This window comes from Vespula pensylvanica, chromosome 3 (assembly GCF_014466175.1).
Source record: "Vespula pensylvanica isolate Volc-1 chromosome 3, ASM1446617v1, whole genome shotgun sequence".
NCBI classification, from domain to species: Eukaryota; Metazoa; Arthropoda; class Insecta; order Hymenoptera; family Vespidae; genus Vespula; species Vespula pensylvanica.
In genome coordinates, this window is record NC_057687.1 from 6,350,990 (window position 1) to 6,368,489 (window position 17,500).

The 17,500-nt window shown below is 38.7% G+C and overlaps 1 protein-coding gene across 6 annotated transcripts in view; it reads left to right on the plus strand.

The window, feature by feature from the left end:
- The window catches only part of LOC122627723 (teneurin-a), a 473,567-nt gene that overhangs the window by 264,388 nt on the left and 191,679 nt on the right, over window positions 1-17,500 (plus strand). The window contains exon 1 of one of the 6 annotated variants that reach the window (XM_043809110.1): window positions 4,829-5,546. The exons of the other annotated variants lie outside the window; for them this stretch is intronic. Coding sequence (XP_043665045.1) covers window positions 5,507-5,546 — 40 coding nt within the window. The 5' untranslated portion in view covers window positions 4,829-5,506. Of the gene's footprint in view, window positions 1-4,828; window positions 5,547-17,500 lie in introns of those variants that run through there. 6 annotated transcript variants of the gene reach the window in all.

Sequence of the window (17,500 nt, forward strand, 5' to 3'; positions counted from 1 at the left end):
AAATGAAAGGTATATTTTCGAGATCTGAAAACGACCGTCTATCTGTTGAAATTGAAAGATCTATTTTTGCATGAACGATCTACTTTATTTTTCAAGCTTCGCGTCTCCGATATAAAAATGTCTCGCTTTATTATATATTTATCTCTTGTCGAATCTTGTACGATGATCATTTTCATAATGAATTTTTACAAAACTATTATATCGAGCTATAGTAAAATATGCAAAAATCATTTACCAAAGAAGTCAAGTAGAACGATTTAAAGTAGACATTATTAATTTCGTATTATTTTCCTATCTCTAGATAAATATATATTTTGATTTTTAAGCTCGATTCAAGATGAGAAAGAAAGTTCGTTGAGACAAAAATGACGTTTCGTTTTCCTCTCGACTTAGGCTAATACGTAGATGCACCGAGTAAGGATCGATTGGTTTCCGATATTATTTAGATGAAACCATGAAAGGAGCGTTAGGATACGGCTCGGTTGGAACGATAAAAAATTGTACGAACGAGCTCTCGCGTTGTGCACGGTTGTTGGCGATACGGTCGAAAATAGATAGTCGTCGCTTTACTTTCGTTATTTTCCAACCATTTCCCTCGCCGACTTCGAAACGTCCGCGGTATTATACATAGAGCCGTTCTTTTGCCTAAAACCAATCTGTAACGTATGATGCATGGACAGTTCTATATAGCTATACATCTATATACATATACATATGTATATATGTATAGATAGTAGCAGCAGTGCTGCTCTGGTCACACGAGAGAACGACGACGAGCTCATGGCGACACGAACTCGAACGCGTTGGACCCCAAAGAGACGAGCCTGATGTATGTGGAACGGGGATGGCTCATTGGTCTGTTTTAGGAAAACGCTTTCCGTCCCGCGGGCGTATTTCGCATCCGCCGTTTTCCGCTTTCGAACGTTATTGGATTCATCCTTCAAACTCCTTCGAACGAGACGATATCGTGAAAGAGATAACGGCCGTGAGATAAAAATCGACGATTTTTATACACCCTTTTCTTTCTTTCTATTTTTTTTTTTTTTTTTACTTCTCAACGATTTCATCTTCTTTCGAGACAATGCGAGTGAAAAGCAGTCTTTTTTTTTGCGTTGAAGAAATCTTTTTTTTTTCCTTTCCCATTATCTTTTTATAAGTTTAAAAATTATAGAAGGAAAGGAAATAGAAAAGAAGAGAGAAATAGAAATAAACGGGGAAAGACAGAGAATACATTTGTCTATGGTATAGTACGAACGCTATCACGACGAATCCGAACAGGACTCGGAGGAAATTTCGACCCCAGTGAACTTGATTTATTCTCATACTTGGCCGCTTTAAACGTATCTTAACCCACGTAAAATATATCCCTTTGGTGATCCTCGGTACGACCTCGCGATTCGTTCGTCCGTTACATCGATCGTCCAAGGCACACGACATTCGCGGATGAACGAACTCGCGTTCCCTCGTTCTAGAATCGATCGTCTTTCCGAGAAGTATTAAAGTTGAAGAAAAAAAAAAAAAGAAAAATGCATTGATATGAACGTTCCCCGTTGGATCGTAACACGATTTCAAATTATACAATAGTTATACAAATACAATAATTTCGATGATATATCATAGTAAAGTATAATAGATGCAACGAGACATTTGTAAGAATTTATGAAGAATTTATCTTTAAATAAAAATACTTTATTATCGGTCGAATAAACTGGTCCGTGTTACGTTTTCGAAAAAAAAACAAATGGTAAATAATGAGAGAGACAGAGAGAGAAGAGAGAGAGAAAAGAAAAACGAGCGAAGAGGAGCTAGGAGTCAAGGGATGAAAAAAAGCGTAGAAACCGCCTCCTTAATAATACATCGGTCCCAGCAGGTCCGCGTATTTTTCTGGCAACACATTGCCAACGATTCATTAATTGCTGACCTTGTTAGCGTAGCATTGTGAAGCGACAGTCCCGTGGCGGTGCTTGAGCCGTGCCCGCAGGAACGACCCAGGAACGAATGAGAGAGGGAGAGAGAGAGAGAGAAAGAAGAAGAGAGAGAGAGTCTGCTTGGCATTGTCATGCATTAAGCCCCGGCATATAATAATGCCGAGCTCCTTTGTCGTTTATACTCCCTCTTGTTTTCTGTTTCGCACTAGTCACGGAACCGTGGCAAGCAGCATCACATCGTCTCCTCCCTCCCCCCGTCGTCGTATTCCCTCTCCGAGTTATTCCCCGGTCTTCTTATTGTTGTTAGACGTACCTCTCCGCGATGAGAGAAAGTACGTCTTTGATTCTTTAACTTCTTCTCCCGAACTTTACGACAACCTTTTGCTACTACCACTATTATTTAATACTACTCCTACTACTACTCGCTAACTTCGAAAGAAGAATCACCTTTCTTACTATATGAGTCTTTTATCGTAATCATAAGTGCGATATATTGCACTGTTTTGTTTATTTTATTTCATACTAATTTTTTCTCCTTTTAAGGGATTAATTTTTGTATTAATTTATGTGAACGCGCGAGAATTTGATCGAGAGATTTTTGATCCATTATTTTTTATTCGATTGATGACGATCTGAATTATGGTATAGTTTTTACGTTTTATTGTATCTCGTAAGAAAAATGTACCGATAAATATTTTCTGTCTGATTCGAGTTTCTAGAAAGTAGTGATAGTCCGTTACTATCAGACTAAGAAAACAAACATCTTTCTCGTTACGTAAGAAACGCCGCACATACATTTCTTAAATTTGTCTCTCCCGTTTGAAATCGATGAGTCGACTAACCGAGAGACAGAGAGAGAGAGAGAGAGAGAGAGAGAGAGAGAGAGAGAGAAGGTAGTAGTAGTAGATAGTAGTAGTAATAGTAGTAGCATAGAACTGGTCAGTGTTTACAGCGATCGAGTGGAAGGACACAACCGACATCCAGCGTCTCGGGACTATCGCGAAATCGAAAGATCATCTGACTTGATAGGGCGCGACCAAGCGGAAAATCCTCGAGTCCACTTTCGAAGAGATGTCGTCGTCCTCGTAGTCGTAGCTATCGACGTATTCCCTTTCTCTAGAAACCAAAAACGATTAAATAAAGAGAGAGTAACCATTAGCCAGGGATGAAAGAGAAACACGAGATAAGAAGTCTCAAGAACTCTAAAAACGCATTTGTAGATAACAAAACAAACGATATCTTTCAACGATAATAATAATAATAATGACGATGATAATAATAATCATAATTGAAAAAAGTCATATCTGGAAAGATTGTAGAAGCTTAAGAAACAATAGAAGATAAAGAATAGAAAAGCATTATTTATTCGTGTGCGTAGAGATACATGCTTGGGAAACTAAAAAATATAACAAGTGATAGTAAGAGATAATACTTCCAAAACCAAAGAGAGACATAAAGTAAACGCAAAATGGAATAACAATAATAAGAGAAACTAGAGTAACATGAAGCAAATGTAAAGAGTAAAATGCATAGGAAGAGAGCATACACAGTAAATTAAAACGGTGGAACGGTAAGAAATAACAGCTAGAATAAACTGTTACAAAGATAATAAAGTTACTACAAATGTAAGAATGATAAAGTTAAAAATAGAATCGACTAAGATAAATATAGAATAATAGCGATTATCAAATGAAATCGGTATTAACGTAGACACGATGTTTGGGACGTTGGGTTAAAGGATATGATTAAAAAATACACCCTTTGGATAAAGACACAGAGAAAGAGAAGAAAGAGGGTGAAAAAGGAGTACAAGAAGACGAAGAAGTGAGAGAGGGGATGAGAAGGAAGAGGAGGGATCGAAGGTGAAGATGGCGAGGAAGAAGGTGGCGGTGGTGATGGTGGGTCGCGTTCGGATGTTAGAGCGACCGCCGCGCTCTGACGAGGGACAACTGGGCCAATCGATACCGCAGGCCGTGGAGGCGGCTGTGGCGCGTTGCCGAGAGAACGGGGAAGCTAGCCGAGCTTACTGAGAGAGCGAGAGAGAGAGAGAGAGAGAGAGAGAGAGAGACGAAGATAAAGATAGAGCGAGATAGAGAAAGTGAGAGAGAAGAAGAGGAGGGAAGTGCAGGTGGCACCAGGATGTCCTCCCCTCCGTTGTCGCCTCTCTGTCCGTTCATCCTTCGATGGCGCCACCATCGAACCCTCTTTTCTCTCTCTCTCTCCCTCCCTCCCTCCCTCTCTCTCTCTCTCTCTCTCTCTCTCTCTCTCTCTCTCTCTCTTTCTCTTACACACACGAGTAGCGTGCAACCGCCTACGAGAATACTGAACTCTGCGCAGAATCGGCTCGCGTCGGCTGCGCTGTACCACAATGTTGTCGAGCTCGTTTTATCGGTTCGTGCGACAATTCTCCTGTGTTCTTAACCTCCTTACCGATTGATAATTTATCATTGCGAGGGTGTTTTAAACGTCACCGTGTGATTGTCGTCCTATCTAGAAGATCAGAGTGTTTCCTATTACTCGTTGTTGTTTCTTCGTTCGTCGTTCGTATATACGTTCGTACCTTCTTTTTTTTCTTCTCTAGTCTCTCCTTCTCGCTCGCACTCGTGGAACAGGACGCGCACGTCAACTAGGAGAGCAAGAGAGAGAGAGAGTAAGAGAGAGAGAGGAGAGAGAGAGAGAGAGTAAGAGAGAGAGGAGAGAGAGAGAGAGTGATACCTCGCCGCGGAGACCAGTTCACGGTCCTCGAATCGCTACGCTCTTGTGGGGGGAGGGGGAGAGAGATAGAGACACGAGTGGATAGGTAGAGGAAGAGAGAGAGAGAGAGAGGGAGAAGAGGGGTGCTCGAGGGAGGAAATTGGTAGGGGGGTTGAAAGAAAGAGTGAAAGATATCGAAAGTGTATGGACTCGATGGATTTCTATAAATTTCGAGGATGACGCTTCTCTAGTTGAAAAAAATAATTAAAATTTCATAAGCCAAATTGTAAACAATCGGTCACGTGTGTTGTGTCCTTGGGAGAGAGTTTCATGTTTTGTTTTTTTCGTTTACGTCCAAAACCGATCTCTTTCGTCATTTTGTATTTTTATTAAATTTTTAAACGGCAAACTGAATGGAATTTTTTATATGAGAATAAAATATAGAAACCAATCGATAGTGCGAACTCTGTTATTCGACGATGACGGTGTCATACTGAAACACAATTAAACGTCATTCACTCGTTTTCTCTGTTTCGCCATGACGGTACAATGAACCGAGTCGATCTATCGAAGGTGTGAACGTCCCCTTAAATCGGATAATTCCATCCATTTCCGCACGCGGAATCGCACGTTCGGCGAATCTTCGTCGTCGTATTCAACAACGACGGATTTCGGGCGTACCGCCGTCACCGAAATAATAGCAGGAACAATCCCAGAACGGAAGTGGCGAACGGTCGATGTCGTCGTTGTGTTTGAGATGGAAGTGAGTAATAGCGGAGCAAAGTGACCACTGTATTGCTCGCGATGATCATCGTACGGCCATAAACTGTCGGTCGAGTGATTCAATTGCTACCGCAAACCGAAAGGCCATCCACAGTACAGCTATGCATCACTACTTCACTCAAGAAGACATAGATCGCGTCGGTAAGTTCTAAAGACTATATTGAAAGATGATATTGCGATTATTATTCTTACGGCGTGACTATAAAGACGTTATGAGGTTGATGAAAGACAGAATGGTTTCATCGATCGACTTACTCTTTTCTTCAATTTATGCTTTGTATAAATGTTGAATACTACTCAAAAAATATTAATTATTAATTAAGATAGGACACTTCTCATTTAATCGATTCTAATGGGAATTCTATTTTCAAAATAGAACGGCTATGTCGCTTGTAAATTTATATCATGACTATAAATATCCATATATATATATATATATATATATATATATATATATATATATTATCTACTATATATATGTATATACCTGTGTGTGTGCGTGCGTGCGTATGTATGTATGTATGTATGTATACATATCCTCAGTTTATCTAAATTCATCTCATATAGACAACGTTACACGCGTGGTTGAACCAACGTGACATCCGGCCGATACTCCGGAGGTTAATATGTCATCCCGAAAATGGATCAAATCTCGATACTTTTGAACGTTTGATTCGCGAATAATTTGTCGCTTATAAACCAACCCCGACGTCTGTCAGTGTTAATAAATCACGCGGAAAACGTACAAGCCCCAGGACTGTCCGTAATAGACGGATTACGGTAATATAATGATCGATCGTATCCGATAAGTCCGGGACAACGATTTCGCTTTTTTAACTTGGCGATCCCGCGTAAAAAGGGACGGTCGAGAAGGAGAAAGGGCTTGAGTGATTTCCCGCGTGAATTTTATCGTTGCATCGGAGACCTCAAACGTGAATAATTATTCGCGAAAAAAGTTGTGTCTCCAGAATTGTATATCATTACCAAGTTTATCATTTTGTCTACCTTAAATGCTCCAAGTCTCGTCATTCTAATCTGCAATGCAAATCCATTGTTATCGACGCATAATTTGCTTGAATTATTGGACAATTTGTACGTAATATATAGGTACATATATGCATATATGTACATACTTCGATAACTCCTTTTTGTCCCAACGATGAAAACGACAATACCCGAAAATTCTTCGTATACGTTATCGTTACAATTATTATGAAGTATAAATGATAATAAACAACGATATGCATACCAAGGTCGAACTTGGACCATCTCGAGTTCATTTCTCGGTAACCGGAATAAAGTTAATTAAAGCGTGATTAATCGATGGTGTGCAGCTGTTTTCGGCCGTGACGAATAAGCTGTAATTTAATCATACTCCGGTTACTGCCAATTAATTGCAATTCAATCCGCACGGCCCCGGCATTAGTTTGAGCGCGCAATTTATGATAGCTCTCTCGTCGTTCTAGTTCTGCCTGAAATCGTAATAGAGTTTACTTCGTCGATCGAATTTGGATTATGCGATCGCGATCATACACGAATGGAAAGAGAGGGCCAATTGCGATCAATTAAACGAGGCCAAACGAACTAACGTTCGTTTAAATCGATCACCGGTTTGTGTTACCTGTCACAGAGATCTTGATGTAATCGATAAAATACCAATGAAATGATTAACATTTCAACGTAACGCGAAGCTTTCTTCACAGATTTCGATAGAATCGAACAAATCTATCTACAAGTAAATATAAAAACTATACAAATATTATTTCTCTCAGAATACACCTGATAATATTCTTAATATAATATTCCAAGGCATACTTATTTAAAAAATATATGCAAGTTTTAGTCCTTCTTTCCGTCTCCCCTCTTTTCCCATTTTTCAAGATTACATTACTTCCCCCAGGTTTTCCAGGAACGTCTTAACCAGACTTTAAATAGGGATGTATCCGTAACGAGTGCGAAACGAGAGAACGAAATAAAATTTTTCGACTCTGAAAAAGAAGGAGAGAGGGAGAGAGAGAGGGAGAGCGAGAGAGAGAGAGAGATAAAAACTTTCTTTCCCGTTCTTATCTCAAAATTCCATATTGAAACAATTTCACTTCGACGGATTTTAACGGGAAGTTATCTTACAATGAATATTATTCATTATTACTACTCGCGAAAAAATTTTATCTTTTTCTATTTTTTATATATTCGCCATAAAGTTCTCCATTAAAAAATATCCCAGTATAAAAAGTACACTCCTCTTAAAATTTCTATCGAAGAAGAATGTTATCGTATTTATCCCATGAGATCTATATACTCGTGTACGAGAACCCCTTCAAGAGACGTTAAATGTCCGAAAAAAAGAGACTGACAAAGGAGAGTGGGACCCTTAACGTCAGTTAAAATCCGGAGATCCATAGGAACCTACCTCAACGGAGTCAGCATCCCAATAATACCCTGGACCGGTCTCATTCTTTCTCTCTTTCTCTCTTTTTCTTTCTCTTTTCCTCTCTATATATTTACCGTTGATTTAAATAGCCCGCTTCTATAGCGAGAGCTCTACTCTTCTAACGGAGTAAAACAATAAGAAAGCGAAAGAGTAGGACACGGCTAGCATTGTTCGAGAGAGCCATCGACGCACGTACGATCCTCCTCTCTTACCCCTCTTCGACACTACTACCACCACCATTACCACCACCCCTCACCCACGCAACGACGCATTGTACTTTAAGGCCCCGTTCCTCGTAAGCAAATTAGAACGGAGCGCACGTGGCTCGCATAAGTCGACCTACTGTCTCTAGCTGTACGCCTTGGCTTAGTATATGCACCGTGTCAGGGTGGATTTGTAAGGCCACCCTTTTAGTATACCATCGTATACTTTCCATCGTCAACTCCGAATTTAAAACACAGTGGGGTTGCTCTCTTTCTTTTTATTTGATTCTTTTTTATTTTTTTCCTATGATTTTTATGTATTATATTTTATACGTTCTCTAATCCGATTTTTACGAAATTCTATTTCTAATCGTTGTTTTCTTTTTTTTATCTTCCTTTCTTTCTTTCCATCAATATTCTTTCCTCTTTTCCTTTTTTACGCAATGAATGAAAGCTTGAAAATGATGCTGGTTTATCGGCTGATGTTACGTGACGTACGTCGAATGAATGTTTAACTGGACACTTACTGAAGCTAGTAAACGCAGGAAAACGTTCGACGAGAAACGCTATAACGTCGTCGTTGTCGTTGTCGTTGTCGTTCTCGTCGCCGTCGTCGTCGTCGTCGTCGTCGTCGTCGTCGTCGTCGTTGTCATCGGGGTGGCAGAGGACTCGTTCGGTTATTCGCAGCCGGCAATATGCTGCGACTAATTGAATTCGGAGAAATCGATTGGATGCGGGTGGTATTCCATTGTGCGTCGTCGCTCGAAGGATATTCGAATGTGCGGCTCGAGCACCCTTCCTGTTACCCTCCCACTCACCCCTTTAGATTCTCTGTCTCTCTCATTTTATCCGGCTATCTAGAGCTATCTATATTTCTTTCTTTCTCTTTCTCTCTCTCTCTCTCTCTCTCTCTCTCTCTTAAAAAGAGGAGATCTATTTAGACTCGTAGATGCTCCTGTTCCTAGGCTGCTTTGAATTTTTATCGTTCTCATTGGGGTCGCGTCAGGTGCGCAATGAATTCGGTCAGGATAGGTTGAATAGACATACCGAATCGTTACATAAAAAAATTCGAGCTCTTAACGAAATTATCAATCGACAATTTCCGAGAATTGACAGTCATATATACGTATTTATGTACGTACGTATATACGTATTACGTTTAAATCGAATATATTTGAAAATATATATGTAAAATTAATTAAATATCATAATTATGAATAGTATTAGTAATTCATTTTTTTTTTCAATTCCTATTTAGTAAATGAAATTGGTTTTATGAAGATGTTCTATATTTATCGATATGTTTTATTTCCAACGGAATAGGGAACTATTGTAGGCTAATCCAATCTGAAAAGTGTTATTTTACGTCACCCTTCGTTTTGGTAACGTAGAATAATATAGTTCGAACGAGATCGTAACGATATCTGTTTTCCTTCGTCCCCGTTAACGCATAAAATATCTAAAACGCTTTAAATGCGTTTCCCTGGTGTAACACCATCGATTCTCTTTCTTTCTTTCTCTTTCTCTGTCTCTCTCTTTCTCTGTCTCTCTCTTTTCTCTCCTTTCTCTCTATTGCTTCTTTCTCCTTCTCGTTCGTTGTTTGCACAAAGCGAGAAGTTAGACGTGGCAGGGCAAGTAGTCGATAATTAATAAGTATAGTTTACACAAATATACGGTGCAGCTAGAAGATAAAGCAAACAAACTCGGATGAATACACGGACAAAATGCAAATATTCTCTGCGAGGGGCTTAAGACTCTTATCTAAAATGAAATTACGCAGGCTGCTTGTGTCAGTAGTAGTGGTAGTAGTGGTGGCGGCTTCGTAAACAAATCGCAAACGTGGTAGCAACCTCTCACTCCTTCCTTTTAGTAATTCGCTCTTATTTATCTTCTCCCTCGGATAAAACGTATTTTCAAATTGTCTCAAGAACGCCTAACAATCGTCACATATCTGCGATTAATCTGTATATACCTATATCTTTCACAAATTTTAATGAACAACAAATAAAATAACAACGTGTTGCTTGTTCGTTCTTCATGATTTTCAAATAAATTAACTCTGCATTCGTTGAATATTACATTAAATATCAAACATCGAGGCTCGAATAACAACGTCGAATATACCGAGTCTTCGAACAAAGTATATTCTCTCTTTCTCTATATTTCATTGATTTATTCCTGAAGAATGAATCACTATTATGACGTGTTTCTTGTTCATTGAATATAATTTTCAATTAAATTAGCTATTTATTTGTTCAATCTTACGTTAAATACTGAACGTTGAAACTCGAATAATAAGGTTGAATATAGCGAGTGTTCAAGAAGGAACACAAAGCAAAGTCTCTCTCTCTTCCTCTCTCTCTTTCTTGTTGGTTTGTTTCTCCGTAGGATCGGCCGTTGCAACGCCGTCTCCATTTCGTGCGGTGGCATTAATGCGCTCGCATATAATTATTCACGAGGCCGGAAAAGCAGGAGCGACGAGGAAGATGGGAAAACGATAGGGGCTCGTCGTTTATTAGCGCCGCGCAATTAATGCTTTCAGAGTGCACGCTGAAACGGTCTCCCTTTCTCCCTCTCTCTTTCTCTCTCTTTCTCTTTCACTCTCTCTATGTGGGTCGCCAAGACGAGACGGCAATTCCACTGTGCTACGAATGAATCGTCCTTTGCTTCGTCTCCCTCTTACTCCTCAACCTCCTTTTCTCTTCTCGAAACTGCTGCGTGAACGGTTAAAGTCTCCAAAGTAAAAACGATTACCCTGCGGTAATCGAGAGAAAGAGATAGAGAGATAGAAAGAGAAAGGGAGAGAGAGAGAAAGAGAGAAGAAAGAAAAAGAAGAGAGTGGCTATGGCTATGCGAAAGAGAAAGAAAGTGAGAGAGAATGAGAGGGAGAGAGATCGTTCGATTCTTCCTTTTCTCGAAGCTGTACCTCTTCACCCTTCTTCACCCTTTTACGTATTCACCAACCTATATAATCTCGCACGAATCGAGCCGGCGAATTTCACTTTGGCAAACAAAAATCATTCCGAGAATGATTTGTCGCCCTGGAAAATTATACGGGCCTACGGGTCTCTATCTTTCTATTATGAGAGAAAGAAAGAAAAAGAGATAGTCGATGTGCGATCGTATTCGAATGGATGAGCACACAGTCCTCGTCCTCGTAGGGAGTCGATGTAACGCTCTCGCTCATTGGAACAATTCGAGGCGTTGGCCGATCGATGAGAGGAGAAGAAGGAGGGAATATGGACGATGAATAAAAGGGGAGAATTTCTCTTGAGGATTCCGATCGTGACGGGAAACGCGTGGACGGTGAACGCGATCTTTGCTTTTCCTCGTCGAATCGTCGCTATCTTTTATCACTCGCCCATTCTTTTTACTTTTATTTTCTTTTTTCTTTTCTTCCCTTCGCATTCGTATTTTCTTTCTTCTTTTTCTCCTTCTTCTTCTTCTTCTTCTTCTTTTTCATTGTAGTAAATAGAGCTAGGAGGGTAGAAAATTTTTTTCATTCTAACAAAAAAAAAAAAAAAAGGACGATTTTTCTGCGAGAACAAAAACGAAGTAACGGCTATAATTAAAAAGTAAAAAAAATAATAAAAAAAAGGAATATGTAATTTTTTTTTATCTGAAAAAACGTCGGTATTGATAAAATATCGTGAAAATTAAAAATTCGACAGCTCTGGTTTCGGAATGAACGTAATGCGTGCGTTCGTTTAACAATAGGATTCTCGTAATGGCGCATGAACGTTAGCTAAATATTAGCTGAATATTTAATTTAATCAGACGTTAGCTCAAATTCACAGCTAATTACCGCGTTTCGACTTTAAACATTAGGGCATTAATTACACGGCCGCGTGCTACCAGCAAACACACCGGGATACGAATTTCAGAGTTACGAATTCTCTGACTCTCTCTCTCTCTCTCTCTCTCTCTCTCTCTCTCTCTCTCTCTCTCTTGGTGTAACCCAACAACAGAAATTCCTACCTGGAATTAATACAGATTCGGTTACCTATAGTAATGAAGAGAGAGAGAGAGAGAGAGAGAGAGAGAGAGAGAGAGAGAGAGATGGAGAGAGTTTCAGATCAACCTCGATATACGTAATCGAGCATGGAACTTGTCAATTATGCAAGAAATTCTCATCGAAAAAGAATGACTCTCCGTATCAGTCTTTTTTCATAAAATAAAAAAAAAAAGGAATAAAATCTTCTTATTCATTCTTATTCCAAAAAATCGAATATTAATTTCGTTCAGATAATTCACTTTAATTTATGAAGAGAAACATAAAATATACCTGGAGGACGATTTTGTTAAAATTTTGATTTTTAACGCGATAATAAAACTCGTTCAATTAATTCCATCGAAAAACGATCGGATCGTTTAATTCAAAATATTCTTCATTATACGGTAATCGCAGAGCACGAGCAAAAGTATTTCAGTGCTAAACGATGGAGGATGGATAGATATAGAGAGAAAATGAGAGATAGAGATAGATAAAGCGAGAGAAAGAGAGAGAGAGAGAGAGAGAGAGAGAGAGAGCCAGAGAGAGAGAGAGAGAGAGATAGAGATAGGGGAGAAGAACGGAAGGATTAATGCAGAAAACTGTGCTTAACTCGATTCCCTATAAAATGGTTGTCGCTAATAAGATTCGCACGGAACAAAAGCGCTAACGTAAAACAGGTTACGTGGTGCAAATTCGTGATCCGGCTAGTAGCTGTGGCCCGTCGTCGTCATCATGCGCAACAATTTCTGGCTTCCTCTCTCTCTCTCTCTCTCTCTCTATCTTTTTTTTCTCTCAATCTCTCTTGCTCTCTCTTTCTGTCTCTCTCTCTCTGTCTCTCTCTCTGTCTCTCTCTCCCTCTCTCTCTCTTTTCAAATTTGATAGGAGAGAACCGATTTCGAGTGGCTGTAATATTCACCGCGAAACCAAATTTAACGGCTTGCCTATCAATTCTTTCGATGCAATTTTCAAGTTATTTCCCTCCTATTGGATGCTGTACAATCATCCCGTTTGAATGCTCGCACATCTGTACCCATATCGATATCAGTCTCTCCTATCGGAATAATTCGTTTTTTGTTCGAGATTATCTCTTACACCAATGAGATTTCGCACGATAATTAAGCGAGCTTTACATTTGAAACGATAAACGTTATCATCCTGTTCGTATTTCCGAATTTTGATCTGACGATAATAATAAGTAATAATAATGACGATAATGACGATAACCATTGAAAAAGATATGAAAGAAAATATAGAGTTTGGTTTCTTTTTTTTTTTTTTTTTGAAAATGATATTAACCTCGCTACGTTATCCACGAGTAAAAGCCTGCTGCTCTTGGTTAAAGGCGTTTCTAGTAATCTGGACGGAGGCCAGGAGCTAATTCCCACAGTTTGAGTTGATGAAGAGAACGAGACCATTTCGCAGGGAAGCTAGTTAAACTTCAGCCACTTCTATTTCCGGCTTGTTCCTAATAGCGAACATTTGATGCGAGTGCCACGTACGCACGCGCGTCCTCTGTAAGAGTACGTATCTACGCATATATGCACCTATATGCATATATGTGTGTGTGTGTAAGTACATATTCGTACTACCATCAACAAGAGTAGAGAACCTTTACCAGCTACGTAAATGATCCGAACAGCTTTTTGAATCAGTCGTAATGGATAATCCATGAAATTTCAACTTTTTAACTTCGTACAAAGGCATCAAACAAAGTAGGATTTTTACGTGCTACCAAACGATTACGTTCTCGATGTTATTTTTTTCTTTTTCCTTTTTTTCCCTATTTTTTTTTTTTTTTTTTTTTGTATGCTTCCGGATTTTGTTGTTTTATTCGAGCATCAGGATTTATCATATCACGTGGTATTTCCACGTTTTCCACCGAACGAAAAGTGAACTCGTTTGGTTTTTCGATACAAAATTCGATCGTGGGAAACGATTTATCATCGGCAAAATGTTATTTCTAATCCGGTATAATAATTCTCTCCTATCGGTGTTAGAGATAGGCGTCGGGTCAGTCTCGAAGCAATTATTTCGTAGGAGAAATGTCTAGACCGAGTCATATCGATCGTGTCTCGAGTCTACGGTGATCCGTCGGCGGATCGTGTCCTAATAAACATTCATTACCCGACCAGCCGAGGCGACCCCAGAGATATTGCCAATGACGATGGTTTGTATAGGATACCGGTTGACATCGGAAAGAGACGGACAGTGGGATATAATATACGAGGAAACCAGGAACCTCATCTCGCTGTCTCTGAAATTGTCCGAACACGTTAGCAACTTCAAACAAAATGCTTCGAGACATTGCAGTTTCAGAAACATTGTTTGAATAACTTTCGAATCGTCATTTAGAACGTTATAATTAGATGAGCTGTCGTAAAAAGAAATCTTATTAATTACTTTTCGTCTTATCAATTATTAAAGTAAATCTTTACAGTGATAACATAATAACGTCACATAAATCTCTCGTTACAATCTTTATGTACCCATTATCTATAAAAAGAAAATATTTTTGTGTAATTTTTCTAATTTATCTCGCTAATCGTTTTAACGGCGACTAAAGGAACGTTTCAAGCGATATATATTGCGAGAAAGCAACAACGTTAAAGTAGACAAGAATAAGAAGAAGAGCGGTGGGAGAAGGAAAACTGGCGGACGGGGAAAACGAGTCCGTTGTCGTCGTAAAGAAAGTTGGAGGAGCAGCGAAATGCGAAGGCTCTGTTGGATCTTATTGCGTCTGAACTCGAGGGGAGCTTAGATTTCTCTTTGGACGCACGGAGATTGCTGCTGTCAGATTTCTCGGTGTGTTCTAACGCGGCATCTGAAATGGGAAAGTCGAGACTCACCGGCTAGGCGTTATTCCTAACTCGGACTTTTCTCCTACCCCCTTCTCCTCCCGTGAGATACAAAAATCTATGCGAACACGTACGACGAATTTTCTTTTCCACTTTCTAAATCCAATTTTCACTTGCTAGGAAAAGACACAATACATGAAACTTCCATATCGATGAATTTTCTTCAACCAAAATGATATTTAAAATAAAAAGTTAACCGAAATAACATCGTTTCTTATCATTCTTTTTAATCGATCTGTATAATACTCATTTTAATCTATATTATAGTAATTTAATGGCATTTCATTTTATCTAATTTCTATTTCACGCACTCTTATGTATATCGACATTTTTTCATTTTATTTTCATCTTATGATTCGCGATGCAAAATTAATTTTTACTTCATATCAGAAATTTATATTATCTATATTATACTATAACTGTCACATCAGGTATACATATAATTTTTTGCTAAACATGACAGAAAAATTCAAGTTATAGAGGATTGAAGAGATTTATAAGAGCTGCACGCTAATGGCAATAAAAATTTCATTGGAGAATACATTTTACGATTATTTTATGAATAGAAAAAGTTTTCACATAATTCCAGAAATTATCACATAAATATATATGTGTATAAACCTTTATATAAATTAAAAGAGATACTTTAATTATTTCGAAACGAACGATAAAAATAGTTGTAAAAAGTTATCGAGAGTATCTTTCGTAGTGTGTTTTACCTTTCCCATCATTTGGTTGGCGTACGTAAAGAAAAAAACGATACATTTGCGGGATATAAAGAGAAAGAGAAATAGGTAAAGAGATAGATAGACAGATAGATAGATAGATAGACAGAGAGAAAGAGAGAGAGAGAGAGAGAGAGAGAGAGAGAGAGAGAGAGAAAGAAAATTCACGTTCTTCCTAGTTTACGAGGCACTCCTCGAGAGCGTCGTTTTGCTTCTTCTTCCTTTTCCCACGTGACGTGACCTCGATCGAGAAACTCTCTCTGTCTCTCTCTCTCTCTCTCTCTTTCATTCTCTCTCTCTTCTCATGCACTCTCATTCGTAGAAGTAGTAGTCGTCGACGGATCCGCAAGAGAATTGGTTAAATACACGGACGCAACGAATTAGTTTAGGTATACGCTAACGACGAGCAAGAAAGTGGGACGTCGCGGGAAATCACTATCTGCGATGTAGCGATGATATTCTAGTATCTCGTGGAAGATTGTCTCGTTAAAGAAAAAGAAATTTGGTTGATGAGATAAAGTCAAAAAGAAGGTAAACGTTCGTAACGAATCAGAAATAAAAATAAACGTTCAATTATCGTCAATGTGTACATGCTTATTAAAAATTCTTTAACGATTCATTCGTACATTTATTAATGTATATAATATATACATATATACATATATATACATATATATATATAATATATAATAAATAATAATACTAATAGAAATTTGTTATAAATCTCAAAAAAATCGATATTAAATTATCTATACAATATACAATGCTACTATTATCAATATGCTCGTATTTCGGAAAAATCAACGACGAAATGAACGACGAAGGAAGATGGAGAGTTAATAACACGTCGTTCGATTCTCGTAAGATGTAAAGCACTAATCAGAATGTCCGAGCACGCATTCCCTGGGATTACGTCGCTCATCGAACGGACGTCGTACATACGTTCAACGGCTCCTGCATTACGGAGCCAACGTTGCTCGTTGCTCGATATGTGTCGATGGTTTGTCCTCGGCACACTTCACACAGAGAGACATACACACACTTCTCACTAACTCCCTCACCCTTACCCTCACCCTCACCCTCACCCTCACCCTCCTCTTCGAGACCCTTCTGTCCAAACCGAGTCGACGAACCGATCGAGAGGGCGAAACTGGTATTGGAAATCGTCGTGTGCTACCATTATCGTTAATCAAGCCAGTGTTTACAGAGTCTCAGTCTCTTCTCGAGAAAGAGAGAAAGACAGAGAGAGAGAGAGAGAGAGAGAGAGAGAGAGAGAGAGACAAAGAAGGAGGGAGAGACGCGTTTACGTTTTACGAGCGCGAAGATACAAATTTATCGAGTAAGCAATATCACTCTTTAAAAAACATAATACTACTTTCCTTTTCTTCTTCTGTAAGGTTTCTTTATTCTGTCTCTTTTCTCTCTCTCTCTCTCTCTCTCTCTCTTTCTCTCTCTCTCTATCTCCTTCTTCTCCTTTGAACGACGTTACGTTTTATTTGCATGTACGTTTGCGTTTCGTTCGAGATGCACTTCTGATGCTTTAACGAGCGTTCGATGCATTATAATATCGTGTTTCCACCAGGCTCGCTATCGATCAAGAAACCCATCTAGACTATTATGATCTATGGTTATGTTGTTTGTACGAACTAGAATTTTCTAGAGGAACGAACATTTACCGGACATTAGCTTTCTTCCATCTACTGCTTTCTTTATCATTTCGTTGATTATATAAACCTAACAAAAAGTATCATTTTTCACGAGAAATATTTTAAACAACATTTTCTTATCCTATATGATTATCAACTCGGTTCCAAAATTTTCTCATAAATTATATCAGAAGCAATAGATAATTTTACAAGATTTCTCTCTGTAAAATTGTTGCACTGT